At 43.9% G+C, this 21,728-nt stretch overlaps 1 protein-coding gene across 2 annotated transcripts in view; it reads left to right on the top strand.

The window, feature by feature from the left end:
* ugl (ureidoglycolate lyase) overlaps positions 1-21,728 on the top strand; it is a 74,841-nt gene that overhangs the window by 43,387 nt on the left and 9,726 nt on the right. The window contains exons 6-11 of one of the 2 annotated variants that reach the window (XM_086008581.1): positions 397-473; positions 591-701; positions 3,168-3,227; positions 5,643-5,799; positions 19,422-19,620; positions 20,361-20,439. In XM_086008581.1, the coding sequence (XP_085864707.1) occupies positions 397-473; positions 591-701; positions 3,168-3,227; positions 5,643-5,799; positions 19,422-19,620; positions 20,361-20,439 (683 nt within the window). The remainder of the gene's footprint in view (positions 1-396; positions 474-590; positions 702-3,167; positions 3,228-5,642; positions 5,800-19,421; positions 19,621-20,360; positions 20,440-21,728) is intronic. The other variant, XM_086008590.1, reaches the window with a different exon arrangement.

Genomic DNA, 21,728 nt, shown 5'->3' with positions numbered 1-21,728 from the left:
TAGTCAGCCCGCAGTTAAAATAGCTTACACAACCTGATGATGTCATCAGGATGGGATTTTGCTATTTAAATTAGGCCTCTGCTCCTCTGGTGTGGGCGGCATTCCCGTGCCTGAAATCGGGCAACTTAAAATGGTGGGGGTGGGAACATGGTATGACCCCTACCCCACCGGCATATTAACAGTCCGGGATTAATATTGGCCCTTAACAGTCTGTTGGCTAAGATTTTTTTTTTTAACATGTGAGTTTTACCACATCAGCCATGTCCTTTGGCAAAATATTTAGGATTCAATACCCTTTTATTGAGGAAAAACTTGACTATTTCTCAGTGTATACTCCACAAAGACAGGACTTGGCAATAGTAACATGTTTATAATGCTGTTGAATTATATATCTAGATATACCACCTATTTCAAAGGCCCCCATTCTAATGCTAAGACCTAGAGCATGGAACATGGTTGAACACAACATGCTGGTATGTTGTTCATCAGTTTGTTGTTTGGAAAGTAATTTTCTTAAGGCAATATTTTTTGTTGTTGGTTGTGGTTGTTCTGAAATTCCAAATGAAATGAGCATTGATTACAATCGACAGGTTAATGGAAAGGAAGTCCCAGGCCCTCTGTTTGACTTTGGATTGCTGATGTACCACAATGGGCGAATTTTGTTTGAAAATGAATGTGGTCCTTTCTTTTATCTATCAAAGGTACACTGAAAGTTTTGCTGTTAGCATTAATTCTTGTATCGCAGTCTTTCTTATGATTGTTTTGCTGGATACCTTTCCCCCCACCCAAATAGTAGCAGTAAGCATTATCTGACCACCAAGCTATTTACAAGACAATACTTGTAATGAAATGTCATTGCTTTTTTTGTCAAAGAAATGTTGGGCATTGGGTGGATTATTTACCCAAACCTTCAACATACTCCATTTATACTTTGCCAAAAAAAGTGACAAAAAGGCACCGATGTTGGAGTTTTACTGGATAGCGAGCAAGAGAGATCAATTGTAGTGCACCACTGCCAATGTGGCTGAGATGAGATATCTGCACAGATCAAGGATTGAACCTCGGGCCTTCCTAATCTGGATGGCTCAGTACCACATTGGGTGGTGCATTTACACACTGACTCATCTGGGGAGCCCACAAGCTTCTTTTAATGAAACTGTGAGAGGTATTTGTCACATATGACAGTCAGTATTAATGTTAACTTCAATTTTTTTTGTTGGAAGGAAACACCACAAATGCTCTGAGCTACAGATTGGGGATGAGTCCATTTAAAAAAAAAAAAAAAGTCTTGCACCATTACAGCCCAGCCTCTCTTGGGTTACATGGTGCTTTAAAGATACATAGGGACGTTAAATCGAGGCTCTGTCTGGTCTCTCAAATGGATGTAGAAGATCACATGACACTATTCAAAGAACGGGGCCCTCTCCCAGTGTCCTGGTCAATATTTATCCCTCAACCAACGTCACAAAAACAGACTATCTGGTCATTGTTATTTGTGGGATCTTGCTGTGTGCAAATTGGCTACCACATTTCTCAACATTAGAGCAGTGACTACACTTCAAAAGTTTTCCCTTGGCTGTGAAAGCGCTTTGGGACTTTGAGGTCATGAAAGGCTCTATATAAATGCAAGTTCTTTCTTTACATCTTATCTTTGGAAATGACAGACTTTGGGCCAGATTTTGCTGAAAAAATATCTGCGATCAAACGACGCAAGCTTTTATTAACGTGCAAATTGGCCAGCAACTTGTAGCAAGGAAGCGATACCCCTGAATTGCGAATCGCCACAAGTTGCTGGCCGATTTGCGCCGCTCTGCTGTTAGCTTCACGAAAATGCCATCCCGCGCTTAACCTCCCTTTGATTTTCATGAAGTTGCTGCATTTGCACATTAATTGTCCATTAAACTTGCCACAGGAAATTAAGTCTTGACAGTAAGTACCCTATTAACGATGTAATAATTGTTAATGACTGTCAATCAATCTCTCGTCCAGAAAGTAAACAATTATAAGTGTGGAGTCTCATACCTTCATGTTTTGAATTGTTTTAGGAGATTTAAAAAGTTTTAAATTTTACATTTTTCTTACTTCTTTTCTCTCCTTTTTTCTCACTCTCTTACTCCAACCTTTCTTTCCCTCTATTTATCTTTCTGTACCTGATTTGACATTGAATTCACCCACTCCAATTCACCCTCCTCCTCAGTCCTTCCTCTGTTTATTTCTCAATCCTTAATCTCATTGGTTAAGGAGATACACGGTTTGTCCCGCTGTTCACCAAGGTCCCAGATGCCCTCGCTGCGCCATTATCAGCTCGGACTTTCGGCAACTTTGTGGGCAAAAATGTTTAAAACCTAACCATGCACGAATCAGTCTAACTAACGTGGCACACCGTGAGATGCCCCACTCCAGCAAAATCTGGCCCATTGTCATCATATCTTTAAATGGATGCTGTTTCAGTTTCAATAATCTGAATATTGAACTCTTCAATCTATCTTAAAAAAACATAGAATGGCAAACACAGATTGAAATCTGGGCAGGTACAAAGAGGGGAGATGACTATCTCAAGGCTGGTAGAAAAATCAGAGGGTCAGTCACCACAGGCCTCTACACTCAGGAAGATAGTAAAAAATGTCAGCATCCCAAGAGGTTTTTAAAAAATCATTAATCACTAAACCTGCCCGCTTAGTGTCATGGAATTTGAGGAGAATCCAAATAATCAAGCATATCTTCATTTATAAATTGGAAAAGGACAGATAATCCTGAAGCATTAAATTTCAACATGTCTTGACATCCAGTAATGTCTTGCAAATAGTCTTATTTTGAAAACAGAAAAATGTCTATGCAGAGCTGCTGTCACACAAAGCAACAGCAGTGAAAATAAAATGGGATTCTTTTTAAAATGATGTCATATTAAGCCTGCTATGGTGCTAGATATGTTACAAATATGAGGGTTAATTTTGCGATCCCAAGCCCCGCTTGAAGAGGTGTGTGGATCAGAGATATGGTTACAACTTTTGTAGCTTTGATTCTCTGACCAGTGTTTCATGTGAGCATGGGATTTAGCTCTTTAATGTTTTAACTAATGATAAATATGTTGATTAAATACATGTCCTGGAACATATTATCAAGGTTTACAGATTTCTTCACATACTTTCTATTTTGTCACATTACAGGTTGAAAGCCATTTGGAAGCCAAATTGTGGAATAATATATTTGTCTGGGTCCAAAAGAAGGTATGGTACAATAGGACAAGTGATAAGTAGCATTGAATCCAAGTTGTGAATTGTTAAGATACTGTGTGAGTTGAATTTACACAGCATTTAATGTATCCCATATCCTTTATAAAATTCTAAACTGTTTTAAATTACTGCCATCTGTTTTTTTTATTCATTCCTGTGATGTGGGCGTTGCTAGCAAGGTTAGCATTTATTGCCCATCCCTAGTTGCCCTTGAGAAGATGGTGGTGAGCTGCCTTCTTGAACTGCTGCAGTCCACGTGGTGAAGGTATTCCCATAGTGGTGTTAGGTATACAGTGATGTTCCCCAAGGGTTGATACTAGGACCACTGCTTTTCTTGATGTATATTAATGATTTGGACTTGGGTGTACAGGGCACAATTTCAAAATTTGCAAATGACACAAAACTTGGAAGTATAGTGAACAGTGAGGAGGATAGTGATAGACTTCAAGAAGACATAAACAGGCTGGTGGAATGGGTGGAGACATGGCAGATGAAATTTAACGCAGAAAAGTGCGAAGTGATACATTTTGGTAGGAAGAACGAGGAGGAGGCAATATAAGCTAAAGGGTACAATCCTAAAGGGGGTGCAGAAACAGAGCGACCTGGGGGGTATATGTACACAAATCATTGAAGGTGGCAGGGCAGGTTAAGAAAGCGGTTAAAAAAGCATATGGAATCCTAGGTTTCATAAATAGAGGCATGGGGTGATTTTGCCAATGGGGGCGTGTTGGAGGCGGGACTGCTGCTTGTCGGGTTTTAGCCCCGCCTCCATCGACTTGTGGCCAATCCGCGCTATTTTCCCTTGATTGACCTTGTTAAGCCCGCCCAGCGGGCTTAGCAGGCCAATTAAGGGGAAGCCGGTTACAGAGAACGTCAGTGTATGACGTTTCATCTGTCAGATGAATTGTCATCGTTTGACAGCTTTGAGAAGCTGTCAAACACCGACATTCTCTGTTGTTTGGTGAGTTCTTGTACTCAAGGCTCACCAAACCTATTTCGTGAGCAGAAAGCAGATGGCTGTTGCATCGGAGAATGCAGCAGCTATTCTGTCATCTCTGCCATTGAGCTGCCGGAGCCTCTGCATCCCCAACAATTGAAACCTGCAGGAAGAAACAAAAGTAAGGAAACTTTTTCTATCACTTTTCACTCACCTCATATACTTACCTCTCCACACTTGTACCCATCACTCACCTCCACAGCGCACTTTTGGACCCCTCCGACCTCTGCAAACCCACTGCTCGCCTCGCTGACCCTGGCGGGGTTTCCCGACATCAGGAAGCCCGCACCTCTGCTGGAAAAATGGGAATAATCCTCTTAACTGCCTGTTAACAGGCAGTTAAGTGGCTGTAATCCCCATCCTGCCTCCAGGAGACGGGACCCAGCGCGGGTCGGGTACCCGCCTCCTAGGAAGATTGCATGGAGGCGGGTTGGGGGCAGGATGGGTACCCGCCCCCAGATTCTGCCATTTTCCCGACAGTCCCACCTCCAACCCCGCCTCCCCAGGGCTGGCAAAATCACCCTCATAGAGTACAAAAGCAAGGAAGTTATGATGAACCTTTATAAAACACTGGTTTGGCCTAACTGGAGTATTGTTACCAACTCTGGGCACCGCACTTTAGGAAGGATGTGAAGGCGTTTAGAGAGGATGCAGAAAAGATTTACAAGAATGGTTCCAGGGATGAGGGACTTAAGTTATGTGGATAGACTGGAGAAGCTCGGGTTGTTCTCCTTGGAGCAAGAATGTTGTGTTCAAAATCATGAGGGATCTAGACAGGGTAGATAGAGATAAACTGTTCCCATTGGCGGAAAGGTTGAGAACCCGGGGACACAGATTTAAGGTGATTGGCAGAAGAAAACCAAAAGGTGACATGAGGAAAAACTTTTTTAGGCAGCGAGTGGTTATGGTCTGGAATTCACTGCCTGAAAGGGTGGTGGAGGCAGACTCAATCATGGCTTTCAAAAGAGAATTGGATAAGCACCTGAAGGAAAAATTTTGCAGGGCTACAGCGAAAGGGTGGGGGAGTGGAACGAGCTGAAGTGCTCTTGCAGAGAGCCAACACGGGCTCGATGGGCCAAATGGCCTCCTTCTGAGCTGTAACCATTCTATGATTCTATGTGAAGCTCGGACTGTAACTCTCTTGGGACTTACCTAATCACCAATGTAGGATCGGAGAGGAACTTTTAACGGAGCGCTCCTGAATTGACTGTAGGTCACAAATTCTTTTCCTCTCCCAGGAAGTGGGGTTAGTGCAGAGGCATGAAATTAGCTGAAGGATAGGGTATGCATGGGCCTGATGGTCTAATTTCATCCTGGATACATAAACATACATAATCTGGAGTCTGCAAAACTCAAAACTGTGCCTGTGGTACAGCAACACCACTAAGCTCACTGTATTACTTTGTTTCCAGTTGGGGTTACCAATTGGTTCTATCAAAGCCACTGTCTTAATAGAAAATATCTTGGCCACGTTTGAGATGGAGGAGATTCTGTATGAGCTGCGAGACCATTCTGCTGGATTGAACTGTGGAATCTGGGATTACTCTGCCTCTTTCGTAAACAAAGTTGGTGAGCAGTCATATCTCAATTCATATTAAAATTTGGAAGAATTGTTACTTGGTTGGTTTTAAGTTACTGGGACGCATAGTTTCAATCTGTTACATTCCACAAAGGTGGCTCTAAAGCTATGTAAATGCAAGTTCTTAATTTTCCATCTGGTGTACCATAGTTCACCATCAGTGTTTCACCGGTGTCCTTAGGAGAGCAATGAAGGGGAGAACATTGGGAATGAAGGAAATACAAGAAACAAACAACTCCACTTCACTTCTGGGGGAAACCCAAACTATGGGTCATAACTATAAGATACTCACCAATGAATCCAGTATGGAATTCAGCAGAAACTTCTTTTCCCAGTGCCTTTAAGGGGAAGCTAGATAAGTACATGAGCGAGAAAGGAATAGCGGATATGGTGAGATGAAGATGGGTGGGAGGAGGCTCGTGTGGAGCATAAAAGTCGGCATAGACCAGTTGGGTCGAATGGCCTGTTTTTGTGCTGTACATTCTGTGACAAAGCTGCATAACTGTGATGGTTATTTTTGTGAGGGTCCTGCTGAGTTATCCTCAGAATTCACCTGGGTTGTTCCAAGCCTTGACCGCTTCCATTGTGGCTCCTTTTAGGGGAACTGATGATATAACAGTTCCGTTTTTTTTTATTCGTTTATGAGATGGGGGCGTCGCGGTGTAGGGGGTTTCTCTTGCTCGTTCTGGTCTCCTGCCAGGCTTTGTGCAATAATTACCCTTGAGTGGTTCGACCCACTCTCCCCTACGGTTCTCGACCTTGGACTTAGATGCAGAGAACTGTAGTGCAGAGAAAGGACTCAATAGACCAGGTTGAATAGCACGAAATGGATGCTTTTATTTTTAAACAGTTTGAAGCATTACAAAATACATGTCATAGGCACAGATTAAAGTAACTACAATCATGCACAAATTTATGAACTTGACTCTATGGAAATGGGGAACACACGGCACGTCGTAAAAGGGGAAACACATTACGATTTAACCTTACTCCCTCCCCTAAATACCTAAACTAAGTTTCGACTTGAGGAACTCGGGATCACGCTCACCACTATCAGAATCGCAAAAGGAGGGGTTCGCAGCCTTTCTGGCACAGCTTTCCGTCGTCACGTGGATTTGGAAACTTCTGGCGCAGCTTGTTTTTCCTCTCTCTCTCAGGCGATGAGGCAGTGGACACAGCCTCGATGAGCGCTCGTCATGGCTGAAATCCACCAAGTCTGTTGTGGATTTGGGTTCATGGAACAGTCCCTGCCACCAATGTGATATTGAAGAAATGGATGCACGTGTCGAGGCCTTGCCTGGCTAGGCTCGGAATGTCCTTTTTATCCGACCTGGATCGTCGGTTTTTCCCGAGGGTGTCTTCTCCTTCGGCCTGGGTCGTCGATGATCTCCCGACAACAGCACCCGGGCCACCCTCGTCATCTTCCCGTCGTGGCCGAGCCTTGTCTGGCTGAACACCGACCACGTTGTCTTTTTCCCGAAGTTGTCCGTCTGAAGCGTCTTTATCGATTCCGAAGCTACCGAGGTGGAAGAGAGGGCAGGGCAGGCCAGCCTGATGGACTTTTCAAAATCCATATTTATACCCTTTTGGGCCAGCCTTATCTCCCGCCAGATCATAGTCCAGTCTTTGTAATATTTTGGCGGGCAGAAATCTCTGCAGGGGCACTTTGTCTTGTAACGGGAGCCGGTGATAACTTAACTGGCCTTCCTGGCCGATAATGTCTTTTAATGTCTTTTACATTGTCACCATGACTCGGTTCGCATATTGATCGGTCTGGAGATTTCCCTTGATGGCTGTTAAACGAGTACATTAAATGGGTATAAGTGTTCATGCATTGTCCGCCCATATCTTGATGGGCCCCATCCTGTTTGCCTGAAACCGTCCTGTACTTAGAATCCATTGAATATGTATGCCGTTTCCCTGAGTTTCGGTTTCCCGATACTGGCTTTCGCGGGCTTACTGTTTTCAATCCACAAGCCTGTCTGGCTTGCAGTAACAGAAATCAAATGGTCCAGAAACTGATCACGAGGCCCGGCGGCCATTTTGTATGCCCTTTTATCAAAGGTTTTTCTGTGCAAGCTTACTTTGGTCAATAAACTGTCTTATTTTATCCTGTTTTCTTGCGTGATTATTGCTGAAAATTTCGAATCTTACAGCGGGCAAGGCCAGCATTTATTGCCCATCCCTAATTGCCCTTGAGAAGGTGGTGGTGAGCCACCTTCTTGAACCGCTGCAGTCCATGTGGTGAAGGTACTCCCACAGTGCTGTTATGTAGGGAGTTCCAGGATTTTGACACCGTGGCGATGAAGGATTGGCAGTATACTTCTAAGTCAGGATGGTGTGTGACTTGGAGGGAAAATTGGAGGTGGTGTTACCACGCACCTGCTGCCCTTGTCCTTCTAGGTGGAAGAGATTGCGTGTTTGGGAGGTGCTGCTGAAGAAGTCTTGGCGAATTGCTGCGGCGCATCTTGTAGATGGTACAGACTGCAGCCACGGTACGCCGGTGGTGGAGGGAGTGAATGTTTATGGTGGTGGATGGGGTGCCAATCAAGCGGGCTGCTTTGTCTTGGATGGTGTCGAGCTTCTTGAGTGTTGTTGGAGCTGCACTCATCCACGCAAGTGGAGAGTATTCCATCACACTCCTTACTTGTGCCTTGTAGATGGTAGAAAGGCTTTGGGGAGTCAGGAGTTGAGACACTCGCCGCAGAATACCCAGCCTCTGACCTGCTCTTGATGCCATAGTATTTATGTGGCTGGTCCAGTTAAATTTCTGGTCAATGGTGACCCCAGGATGTTGATAAGAACATAAGAACCATTCAATGAGATCATGGCTGATCTTCTGCCTCAACTCCATTCACCGGCCCTAATCGCCATATCCCTTGATGCCCTTACTCGTCAGAAATCTATCGACTTCTGTTTTGAATATACCCAATGACTGAGCCTCCACCGCCCTCGGGGGTAGAGAATTCCAAAGATTCACCACCCTCTGTGAAGAAATTTCTTCTTCTCTCAGTCCTGAATGGCCTACCCTTTATCCTGAGGCAGTGTCCCCTGGTACTAGACTCCCCAGCCAAGGGAAACATTCTCCCAGCATCCGCCCTATCAAGCCCTGTAATAATTTTGTATGCTTCAATGAGATCCCCTCTCATTCTTCTGCATTCAAGAGAATACAGGCCTAGTTTACTCAATCTTTTCTCATACGACAGTCCAGCCATCCCAGGAATCAATCTCATGAACCTTCGTTGCACTGCCTCTATGGCAAGTATATCCTTCCTTGGGTAAGGAGACCAAAATTGTACACAGTACATAGAAACATAGAAGATAGGAGCAGGAGTAGGCCATTCGGCCCCTCGAGCCTGCTCCGCCATTCAATGAGATCATGGCTGATCATCCAAACTCAGTACCCTGTCCCTGCCTTCTCCCCATATCCCTTGATCCCTTTAGCCTTAAGAAATATATCTAACTCCTTCTTGAATATATTTAATGAATTGGCCTCAACTGCCTTCTGTGGTAGAGAATTCCATAGGTTCACCACTCTCTGGGTGAAGAAATTCCTCCTCATCTCTGTCCTAAATGGCTTGCCCCTTATCTTTAGACTGTGACCCCTGGTTCTGGACTCCCCCGCCATCGGGAACATCCTTCCTGCATCTAGCCTGTCTAGTCCTGTTAGAATTTTATAAGTTTCAATGAGATCCCCTCTCATTCTTCTAAACTCCAGCGAGTATAAACCCAATCAACCCAATCTCTCCTCATACGTCATTCCTGCCATCCCAGGTATCAGTCTGGTGAATCTTCGCTGCACTCCCTCCATGACAAGAACATCCTTCCTCAGATAAGGTGACCAAAACTGCACACAATACTCAAGGTGTGGTCTCACCAAGGCCCTGTACAACGGCAGCAAGACATCCTTGTTCCTGTACTCGAATCCTCTCGCTATGAAGGCCAACATACCATTTGCCTTCTTAACCACCTGCTGCACCTGCATGCTTACCTTCAGCGACTGGTGCACAAGGGCACCCAGGTCTCGTTGCACTTCCACTTCTCCCAATCTATTGCCGTTCAGATAATAATCTGCCTTCCTGTTTTTGCCACCAAAGTGGATAACCTTGCATTTATCCACATTATACTGCATCTGCCCAATCACCCAACCTGTCCAAATTATACTGGAGTTTCTCTGCATCCTCCTCACAGCACACACGCCCACCCAGCTGTGTGTCGTCTGCAAACTTGGAGATATTACATCTAGTTCCTTTGTCTAGATCATTAATATATATTGTGACTAGCTGGGGTCCTAGGCCTGATCCCTGCGGTACCCCACTAGTCACTGCCTACCACTCAGAATAAATGGGTCTTTTTCCAACTCTTTGCTTCCTGTCTGCCAACCAGTTCTCTATCCAAGTTAGTACCTTGCCCCCAATCCTTTGTGCTTTAACTTTACACGTTAATCTCTTATGCGGGACCTTATCGAAAGCCTTCTGAAAGTCCAAATACACCACATCCACTGGTTCTCCCTTATCTGTTCTACCAGTTACATCCTCAAAAAATTCCAGTAGATTAGTCAAGCACGATTTACCTTTTGTAAATCCATGTTGACTTTGTCTGATCCCGTCACTGTTTTCCAAGTGCTCTGCTATTACATCTTTTATAATGGACTCTAGCATTTCCCCCACTACTGATGTCAGGCTTACCAGTCTGTAATTCCCTGTTTTCTCTCGACCACCTTTTTTGAATAGTGGGGTAACATTAGCTACCCTCCAATCCATGGGAACTGTTCCAGAGTACATACAATTTTGGAAGATGACCAGCAATGCATCTACTATTTCTAGGGCCACTTCCTTAAGTACCGTAGGATGTAGATTATCAGGCCCTGGGGATTTATTGGCCTTCAATCCCGTCATTTTCCCTAACACCATTTCCCTACAAATACTGATTTCATTCAGTTCCTCCCTCTCATTAGACCCTATGTTCCCCGACATCTCTGGGAGGTTATTTTTGTCCTCCTTTGTGAAGACAGAACCAAAGTATGTATTTATTTGGTCAGCCATTTCTTTGTTCCCCATTATAAATTCCCCTGATTCTGACTGCAAGGGACCTACGCTTGACTTCACCAATCTTTTTCTCTCCACATATCTATAGACTCCAGGTGTGGTCTCACCAAGGCCTTAAGTCCTTTGGAGTAAGACTTCTTTACAGGAGGATTTGAGTACAGGAGTAATGAAGGCCAGCATACCATTTGCCTTCCTAATGGCTTGCTGCACCTGCACATTCACTTTCAGTGACTCATGTACAAGGACACCCAGGTCCCTTTGAGCATCTGCATTCCCCAATCTTTCACCATTTAGGAAATACTCTGTCTTTGTTTTTTCTAGCAAAGTAGATAACTTCACATTTATCCATATTATAATCCATCTGCCACGTTCTCGCCCACTCACTGAGCCTGTCGAGATCCCCTTGAAGCCTCTTCACAATTGACACTGCCACCTAGCTTTGCATCATCAGCAAATTTGGAAATGTTACATTTAGTCCCCATCTTCCAAATCATTGATATAGATTGTGAATAGCTGGAGCCCAAGCACTGATCCTTGCGGTTCCCCACTAGTCACAGCCTGCCATCCTGTAAAAGACCCGTTTATCCCTACTCTTTGTTTTCTGTCTGTTAACCAATTCTCAATCCATGCTAGTATATTACCCCTAATTCCATGTGCCCTAATTTTGTTCACCAACCTCTTGTGTGGGACCTTATCGAAGGCCTTCTGAAAATCCAAATACACCACATCTACCGGTTCCCCTTTGTCTACTCCACTAGTTACATCCTCAAAGAACTCCAATAGGTTTGTCAAACAAGATTTCCCTTTCATAAATCCATGTTGACTCTGCCCAATCTTACTATTAGTTTCTCAGTGCCCAGTTATTGCATCCTTTATAATAGATTCCAGCATTTTCCCAATTACTGATGTGAGGCTAACAGGTCTGTAGTTCCCCGTTTTTTCTCTCCCTCCTTTCTTAAATAGCGGAGTTACATTTGCTATCCTCCAATCTGCAGGAACTGTTCCAGAATCTATAGAATTTTGGAAAATGACAACCAATGCATCCACTATCCTAATGGCCACCTCTTTCTAAACCCTAGGATGTAGGTCATCCGGTCCTTGGGATTTATTGACTTTTAGTCCCATTAATTTTGCTAGTACTGTTTTTTTACTAATAGTAATTTCTTTAAGTTCCTCATTCTCGCCACACCCTTGGTTTTCTTGTATTTCTGGGAGGTTTTTTGTGTCTTCGTGAAGGCAGAAACAAAGTATTTATTTAATTTCTCTGCCATTTCCTCATTCCCCATTATAAATTCTCCCGTCTCTGACTGTAAAGGACCTACATTTACCTTCGCCAGTCTTTTCCTTTTCACATACCCATAGAAGCTATTACAATTCGTTTTTATATTTTTCACTAGTTTGTGCTCATATGTGTTTGCTAGTGCTCTGGGGGAGGGTTTAAACTAAAATGGCAGGGGGTTGGGAACCTGAGCAGGGGGACAGAGGAAATGGAAACAAGGATAAAAGCAAAAGATAGGAAGGAGAAAAACAAAAGTGGCAGTCAGAGAAATCAACGGTTTAAATCAAACATGGCCATAGTAAATAATAATTCTAATAGGTCTAAGAGCATTAAAAAAACAAGCCTGAAGGCTTTGTGTCTTAATGCGAGGAGCATTCGTAATAAGGTGGATGAATTAGCTGCGCAAATAGAGGTAAACGAATATGATTTGATTGGGATTACGGAAACATGGCTCCAGGGTGGCCAAGGCTGGGAACTCAACATCCAGGGGTATTCAATATTCAGGAAAGATAGGCAAAAAGGAAAGGGATGTGGGGTAGCATTGCTGGTTAAAGAGGAGATTAACACAATTGTAAGGAAGGATATTAACTCTGATGATGTGGAATCTGTATGGGTAGAACTGAGAAATACCAAGGGGCAGAAAACGTTAGTAGGAGTGGTATATAGACCTCCAAACAGTAATGCGGAGGTTGGGGATGGCATTAAAATGGAAATTAGAGAAGCGTGCAATAAGGGCACAGCAGTCATCATGGGTGACTTTAATTACATATAGATTGGGCTAACCAAATTAGTAACAATACTGTGGAGGAGGAATTCCTGGAGTGTTTACGGGATGGTTTCCTGGACCAATATGTCGAGGAACCAACCAGAGATCAAGCCATCTTAGACTGGGTATTATGTAACGAGAAAGGATTAATTAGCAATCTTGTTGTGAGGCCCCTTGGGTCGGAGCGATCATAATATGATTGAATTCTTCATTAAGATGGAGAATGAAGTAGTCGACTCGGAGACTCGAGTCCTGAATTTAAATAAAGGAGACTACGATGGTATGAGGCGCAAGTTGGGTAGGATTGATTGGGGAATGTCACTCAAAGGGTTGATGGTGGATAGGCAATGGCAAACATTCAAAGACCGCATGGATGAACTATGGAATTTGTTCATCCCAGTTTGCCATAAAAATAAAACAAAAAAGGTGACTCAACCGTGGCTAACAAGGGAAATTAGGGATAGCATAAGATCAAAGGAGAGGACATATAAATTGGCCAGAAAAAGCAGTAAACCTGAGGATTGGGAGAAGTTTAGGATTGAACAAAGGAGGACAAAGGGATTAATTTAGAAAGGGAAAATAGAATATGAGAGTAAGCTTGCAGGGAACATAAAAACTGACTGTAAAAGCTTTTATAGATATGTGAAGAGAAAAAGATTGGTGAAGTCAAGCGTAGGTGCCTTGCAGTCAGAATCAGGGGAATTTATAATGGGGAACAAAGAAATGGCTGACCAATTAAATACATACTTTGGTTCTGTCTTCACAAATAACCTCCCACAGATGTTGGGGAACATAGGGTCTGATGAAAGGGAGGAACTGAAAGAAATCAGTATTTGTAGGGAAATGGTGTTAGGGATATTGATGGGATTGAAGGCAGATAAATCCCCAGGGCCTGATAATCTACATCCTAGGTTACTTAAGGAAGTGGCCCTAGAAATAGTAGATGCATTGCTGATCATCTTCCAACATTCGATGGAATCTGGAACAGTACCCATGGATTGGAGGGTAGCTTATGTTACCCCACTATTCAAAAAAGGTGGTAGAGAGAAAACGGGGAATTACAGACCGGTAAGCCTGACATCGGTAGTGGGGAAAATGCTAGAGTCCATTATAAAAGATGTAATAGCAGAGCACTTGGAAAACAGTGACAGGATCGGACAAAGTCAACATGGATTTATGAAAGGTAAATCGTGCTTGACTAATCTACTGGAATTTTTTGAGGATGTAACTGGTAAAATAGATAAGGGAGAACCAGTGGATGTGGTGTATTTGGACTTTCAGAAGGCTTTCGATAAGGTCGCGCATAAGAGATTAGCGTGTAAAGTTAAGGCACATGGGATTGGGGGCAAGCTATTGACTTGGATAGAGAATTGGTTGGCAGACAGAAAGCAAAGAGTTGGAATAAACGGGTCTTTTTCCGAGTGGCAGGCAGTGACTAGTGGGGTACCGCAGGGATCGGTCCTTGGACCCCAGCTATTCACAATATATATTAATGATCTCGACAAGGGAACTAGATGTAATATCTCCAAATTTGCAGACGACACAAAGCTGGGTGGGCGTGTGCTGTGAGGAGGATGCCAGAAAATCCAGGATGATTTGGACAGGTTGGGTGATTGGCAAAAAGCATGGCAGATGCAATATAACGTGGATAAATGTGAGGTTATTCACTTTGGTGGCAAAAACAGGAAGGCAGATTATCTGAATGGCAATAGATTGGGAGAAGGGGAACTGCAACGAGACCTGGGTGTCCTTGTGCACCAGTCACTGAAGGTAAGGATGCAGGTGCGGCAGGCGTTTAAGAAGGCAAATGGTATGTTGGCCTTCGTAGCGAGAGGGTTTGAGTACAGGAACAAGGATGTCTTGCTGCAGTTATACAGGGCCTTGGTGAGACCACACCTTGAGCATTGTGTGCAGTTTTGGTCACCTTATCTGAGGATGGTCTTGCCATGGAAGGAGTTCAGCGAAGATTCACCAGGCTGATACCTGGGATGGCAGGAATGACGTATGAGGAGAGATTGGGTCGATTGGGCTTGTACTCGCTGGAGTTTAGAAGAATGAGAGGGGATCTCATTGAAACTTATAAAATTCTGACAGGACTGGACAGACTAGATGCAGGAAGGATGTTTCCGATGGTCCGGGAGTCCAGAACCAGGGGTCACAGTCTAAGGATAAGGGGTAGGCCATTTAGGACAGAAATGAGGAGGAATTTCTTCACCCAGAGAGTGGTGAACCTGTGGAATTCTCTAGCACAGAAGGCAGTAGAGGCCAATACATTAAATTAAATATATTCAAGGAGTTGGATATATTTCTTAAGGCTAAAGGGATCAAGGGGTATGGGGAGAAAGCAGGGACCGGGTACTGAGTTTGGATGATCAGCCATGATCGCATTGAATGGCCTACTCCTGCTCCTATCTTCTATGTTTCTATATTCCATTTTCTGTATCAATTTCTTGGTCCCCCTTTGCTGGTTTCTAAAAAGATCCCAAACCTCAGGCTGACCGCTTTTTTTGGCAACTTTATAAATTTCCTCCTTTGACTTAATACTAGCTTTAATTTCTTTTGTTAGCCATGGTTGGATCACTTTTCCTTTTGGGTTTTTATGCCCTAGAGGAATATATGTTTGTTGCAAATTATGCATTATTTCCTTGAATGTAAGCCATTGTATGTCCACCTTCATACCTTTTAGCGTAGTCTCCCAATATACCATGGCCAAATTGTCCCTCATACCCTTGTAGTTTCCTCTGTTTAGATTGAAGACGTTAGTTTCAGATTGGACTACATCACACTCAATATCCACGTAAAATTCAATCATATTATGGTCACTTGTCCCTAAAGGCCCCTTTACCACAAGATTATTGATTAGTCCATTCTTGTTACACAGTACCAGATCCAGAATCGCCTGTTCCCTGGTTGGTTCCTCCACATACTGATCCAGGAATCCATCTCACATGCATTCCAAGAATTCGACCTCCACACCATTAGTGGTAATTTGATTTGCCCAGTCAATATGTAGATTAAAGTCCCCCATGATTACCGTATTGCTCTTGTTACATGCACTTCTAATTTCTTGATTGAAACTGTGCCCTACATTACCACTACTGTTTGGTGGCCTATACACAACTCCCATCAATGTTTTCCGCCCTTTGCTGTTTCTTTTTTTTTTTGCTGTTTCTTAGTTCCACCCAAACCGATTCCAGTTCTACATCACGATCTACCGAGCCAAGATCTTTTATCTCTACCGTACCAATCTCACCCCTTATTAACAGCGCTATGCCACCTCCTTTTCCTTTTTGTCTGTCCTTCCTAAATGTTGAGTACACTGGAACATTCAGTTCCCAGCTTTGGTTACCTTGCAACTGTAGTGTATGTGCTTTAAGTCAGAACTACTTTTTACAGCTCCTGTATACTGTAGTACCGGCAGTAACCACACCGGTATATAAGCTGTGCGCATGCCTCTGTACTCCAGTCTAGAGATTGCCCTCCTCCAGTAAAGACCTGTTATTTGTTATGTACAGCATCCGTGTAATTATTTATCCACTAAACCACGGATCTAACAGCAACCATGTCTCTGTAATGGCAATTACATCATACCCATTTACTTCTATTTGTGCCATTAATTCATCCACCTTGTTGCGAATGCTATGTGCATTTAGATAAAGTGCCTTCAACTTTGCCTGTTTAATATTTTTCTGCATTTTGACCCTCTTTACTGTTGGCCTTTGTTTCTGCTCCCTACTTTTCTAACTTGCACTTCCAGCTTTGTTTCTCTCCATTCTGGGCCCACACTTAGGTTCCCAGCCCCCTGACAAACTAGTTTAAATCCTTCCCAACAGCTCTAGCAAACCCCCCTGCGAGGATATTGGTCCTGGTTCTGCCGAGGTGTAATCCGTCCAGCTTGTACAGGTCCCACCTTCCCCAGAATTGGTCCCAATGCCTCAGGAATTTAATCCCTCCCTCCTACATCTCTCCAGCCATGCATTCATCTGGTCTATTCTCCTATTTCTGCTCTCGCTAGCACGTGGCATTGGGAGTAATCCTGAGATTACTACCTTTGAGGTCCTGCTTTGTAATTTATTTCCTAGCTCCCTATATTCTACTTGCAGGACCTCGTCCCTTTTTCTACCTATGTCGTTGGTACTGATATGGACCACGACCTCTGGCTGTTCACCCTCCCCCTATAGAATGTCCTGCAGCCACTCGGTGACATCCTTGACCCTGGCACCAGGGACGCAACATACTATCCTGGAGTCATGTCTGCGGCCACAGAAACGTCTATCTCTTCCCCTTACGATAGAATCCCCTATCGCTATCGCTCTCCCAGTCTTTTTCCTCCCCTCCTGAGCAGCTGAGCCACTCGTAGTGCCACGGACTTGGCTCTTGCTGCATTCCCCTGAGAAACCATCTCCCCCAGCAGTATCAAAAACGGAAAATCTGTTGGAGAGGGAGATGGATCCAGGGGACTCCTGCACTACCTTCCTAGTTCTTTTATTCTGTCTGGCGGTCACCCATTCCCTTTCTGCCTGTGCACTCTTTACCTGCGGTGTGACCACCTTGTTAAACGTGCTATCCACATAGATCTTAGCCTCGCGGATGCTCCACAGTGACTCCAGCCGCAGCTCCAGCTCCGAAACGTGGGTTTCGAGTAGCTGCAGCTGGAGACACTTCCTGCACACGTTTGCCCTGGACACCGAAAGTGTCCCTGACTTCCCACATAGCACAGGAGGAGCACTCCACGCTGCCCTGCCATGTCCTATCCTTAATTTACTCCCTTTACTTCCTCTAAATTAAAGAATATTAAATACACTAGGGACCTTACTTCACGTTAAGCAATACTTACTCTAAACTAGAGACCTTACTTTTACTTTAACGACTGGACTGTAGAAATACTCACCAGGTCCTACTTACCAATCAGCTCCTTCCCTGGTTGTGAAGTCACTTTAGCGGTTTTGCAGTTGTTGTTGTTTGACTGCTCCCGCTCTCAGACTCTTTCCTTGGTGTAAAGTAAGAACCAATTCCGACAGGATGAAAAGTTAGGAAAAGCAAAGGCGAAGCAAGGGAGCTCCTCCTTCCACTCCTCACCTAACTCCGACTCACCCAACTCCCAGCACTCTGTTCAAACCACACTGTGCAGTCATCAGCGAACATCCCCATTTCTGACCTAATGTTGGAGGGAAGGTCATTGATGAAGCAGCTGAAGATGATTGGGCCTAGGACACTGCCCTGAGGAACTCCTGCAGCGATGTCCTGGGGCTGTGATGATTGACCTTCAACCACCATAACCATCTTCCTTTGTGCTAGGTATGACTCCAGCCAGTGGAGCGTTTTCCCCAATTCCCATTGACTTCAGTTTTACTCGGGCTCCTTGATGCCACACTCGATCAAATGCTGCCCTGATGTCTAGTTAACATGACCTCCTGGACTAGAATGATCAACCAAAATGGTGGCATAGTTTTATCTGGTGACTTGCTTTAAAATTTCATTCATGGAGCATCTCTTATGGCTCAGTTGATAATGCTTTGCATAATGTGGAAATGAGCAGGCACCTGCCATTGGACCTGTTGGCATACTGATGGGCTGTGCCACAGTGTAAGACAATGTAGGTCACCCACTAGAGTTTTCCCACATGATATACTCCCGACTTTAGGGAGGTCCTGAATGATCAGATTTAAACAATTTGAAACATGGCCCAGAAATTCGGGTCGGGGGCTTCCCGTGGGTGCAAGCCCCCGATCTGCACTTACCTTGAGCGCCGGCCATTGTGCTGTGGGCCCCCATGGAATTCCGATCCGGGGCCTGGTCCAGCTGCCGGCGCGCCGTGCTTGCGTATCCCAGGGGCGCAGTTAGTTCGATGCGTCCCCTGGGATCACGTGGGCCATGGGCAGCCAATCGGAGCAGGGAATGCTCCATTCATAAGTCTGACAGGAAGTGCTGTCAAGACTTATAAATACTATGGCCCCAAAATAGCACTAAACCTTCAAATAATTTTTTTTTTTTTTTTTAAATCACATTTTTTAAATAAACTATAAATTACATGAAATAACTATTTTAAACAATAATTTAAATTTTTGAAAAAAATACTTTTATATTCTAACGGGGCTAAAAATAAACTTACCTTGCTTTAAAGTATTTAAAAATAATAAACCTGTGGAAAAAATGTTTTATTTTTAATTAATTCACCACTTACCTTGTAAAAAGCAGGCCTTACGCCTGCTTTTTACATTTCTAACTTCTGCAGGCTTACTTTCCCAGAGAAAACTGTAAAAAAAAAACGTAAGTTTGATGCGCATGCGCAGCCTCCCCCGCGCACGCGTTCAACCTCTGAACCCCTTTGTTCAGAGGAACGGAAGTGCTGGTTTCCCGCGCATGCGCAGTGCATGCAGGAAACCGGCACTTCCATCGGGCCTACGGGTGAGTACCCCGTGCGTACTCACCTGTGGAGACCCGAATTTCTGGGCCAATAAAATACTCTATGGGAAATAGGAGTACAGCATGAGTCATTTCACGAACACTATTTTTCAGGTTGTCGACGGGAGTTCCTTTTACCAGATCGCAGTAAATATGTGAATATGGAGAAAGTGTTTTTGAAGAGTTACATGGATCTTCTAGTAAAGACCTGTCATAAACGAGGTGCTTTGGCCACTGGAGGAATGGCAGCACTGTTACTGCCCCAGGACAAGGGAAGCTTGGAGTACCAGAAAGTCACAGCAATTGTCACACGGTATGTGCAGCTGCATTCACAATGAGTAGACTGCAGTGGGAGCTAGTATGCAAAACAAAATCTATATTTGAGATACATGCTGTCTTCCTTTAAAAGCACTTATCTTTGAAACTGTTCTGATTAAACTCCATTCAATTTCAATTTTCTAGAATGAAAACTCAATGGATAAATGCGCCACTAAATTGTACAAACCAGAAAGGCCCCAGGTTCAATCCCTGGTCTGGATGATGATCAGAATTAGAAACCTTTGGTGATATTTTTCCCTTCCTAGCCCAGGGTCACGGAGGCTGGTTGTAGGGCCCTGTTCCATCTGAAATCAGATGGACTCACTCACAGATATGCCAAATCTTTTTTTAAACACAGTAATTGAAAACGGGACTTCTCCTATTATTTTTCATCTACAAAGATTACTGAGTGGCCATTGCACAAACCACCCTGTCTGTTTGAAAACAACGGACACCCTGTGTCAATCCTATATCCCTCTACCACCTGCTGTATGCTTTCTTTTTGATAACTGAGCCCTGATTCATTGTGAATGACAAACTATTCCATAAGTATGAATTATCTGATGCCTTCCTTAGCTTGTGAACATTACTGTTGGGCGTTCTATCTGGCTCCACATATCTTGTTCATCACGCTTTTTTGGTTCCTATTTTTAAAACTTGATAGAGCATACAAGTATTGTACTTCGAGTTGGATTGTTCAATGCAGAATCTAACAGTGTTTCATTAATGCTTTAGTTTGAAGCTGCTTGAAATCAGTGCTGGAGTTGATGGATTCATGGTGTTTGATCTGGACCTGATTGAACCAATGACGAAGGTAATTTAACATGTGTCTTGTGTATCCTGCATGACTTGCATTCTAAATAAAATACCTGTGTGTGTATACAGTCTTGGCCTAGTTGTTGTAGTTGGTGGATTGCTGTTTGCAAAGATTAATTAATGTCCCATATTTTACTTAGCCAAGCTGACATTTTAGTTTCTAAGGCTTCTTGAGTCAACATGTTGTGGGTTCAAGCCCCACGCTCGGACTTGAGCACATGATCACAGTTAACACTTCGTTGCTGTCTTTCGGATGAAATGTTAAACTGCAGCCCTGTCTACCAGTTCAGGTGGACATAAAAGATCCCATTGGCATCGAAGAGTTTTCTCAGTGGTCCTGACCAACATTGTTCCCCAATCAAAGCCAATATATTAAAAAAAATAGCTTACCTGGTCATTCCTTTGCTGTGGGACCTTGCTGTGCACAAATTGGCTGCTACATTCACCTACATAACAATAATGACTGCACTTTAAATGCAAATTCTTTGGCTCTGAAGTGCTTTGGCATGTCCCAAGGACATGATAAGGTTCTACAAATGAAAATTCTTTCGAGATAATTTCAAAGTTTCAACAAGCATTATCCGAATCTATGGAATGCATTATTGATCACTGCCAGCCTGGCTCACAAATGGAACCTGGAGAGTTAGCCCTGTCACTGGAAGCTGGGATTATTCCCACTGGGCTCCAGGTAACCCTGACTGCCAATGCCATAAGAGCCAAGGTGGTCCTGGCTGGACAAGCACCAGGAAGCTTACCAGTGCTGCAAACACTTGGGGGTCCTTAAGCCTTGGTTTCACCAACCTGCCCTTAAGCTTTCTGGGCTTAAGCAAGTCAGATGTGTCCATATGGGGAGAGAGTTATGCACTCCATATTGGACAAACTTTATCTGTGTATTTCTTAACAGCATAGTTTCGAGACTCTTCGACATGGTGATGGTTGTCTGACACGTGCAGAAACCTAAGGAGTCAGCTGTGGCTCAGTGGTAGCACTTTCACCTCTGAGTCAGAAGGTTGTGGGTTGAAGTCCCACTCCAGAAACTTGACAAAATCTAGGCTGACACTCCAGAGGGAGTGCTGCACTGTTGGAGGTGCCATCTTTCGGATGAGACGTTAAACTGTCTGTCCTCTTGGGTGATGTAAAAGATCCCATGGCACTATTCAAAGAGGAGCTGGGGAGTTCTACCTGGTTTTCTGGCCTATATTTATCCCTAAAGCAGATTATCCGGTCATTATCTCATTGCTGTTGGTGCGATATTGCCATATTTCCTACATTACAGCATTTCATTGG

Source organism: Somniosus microcephalus, chromosome 2 (assembly GCF_052327205.1).
Source record: "Somniosus microcephalus isolate GS21.2 chromosome 2, FLI_Smic_1.0, whole genome shotgun sequence".
In the NCBI taxonomy this organism is placed as follows: Eukaryota; Metazoa; Chordata; class Chondrichthyes; order Squaliformes; family Somniosidae; genus Somniosus; species Somniosus microcephalus.
The sequence above is the reverse complement of the archived record's forward strand: the minus strand, read 5'-3'. Positions and strand labels throughout refer to the sequence as shown.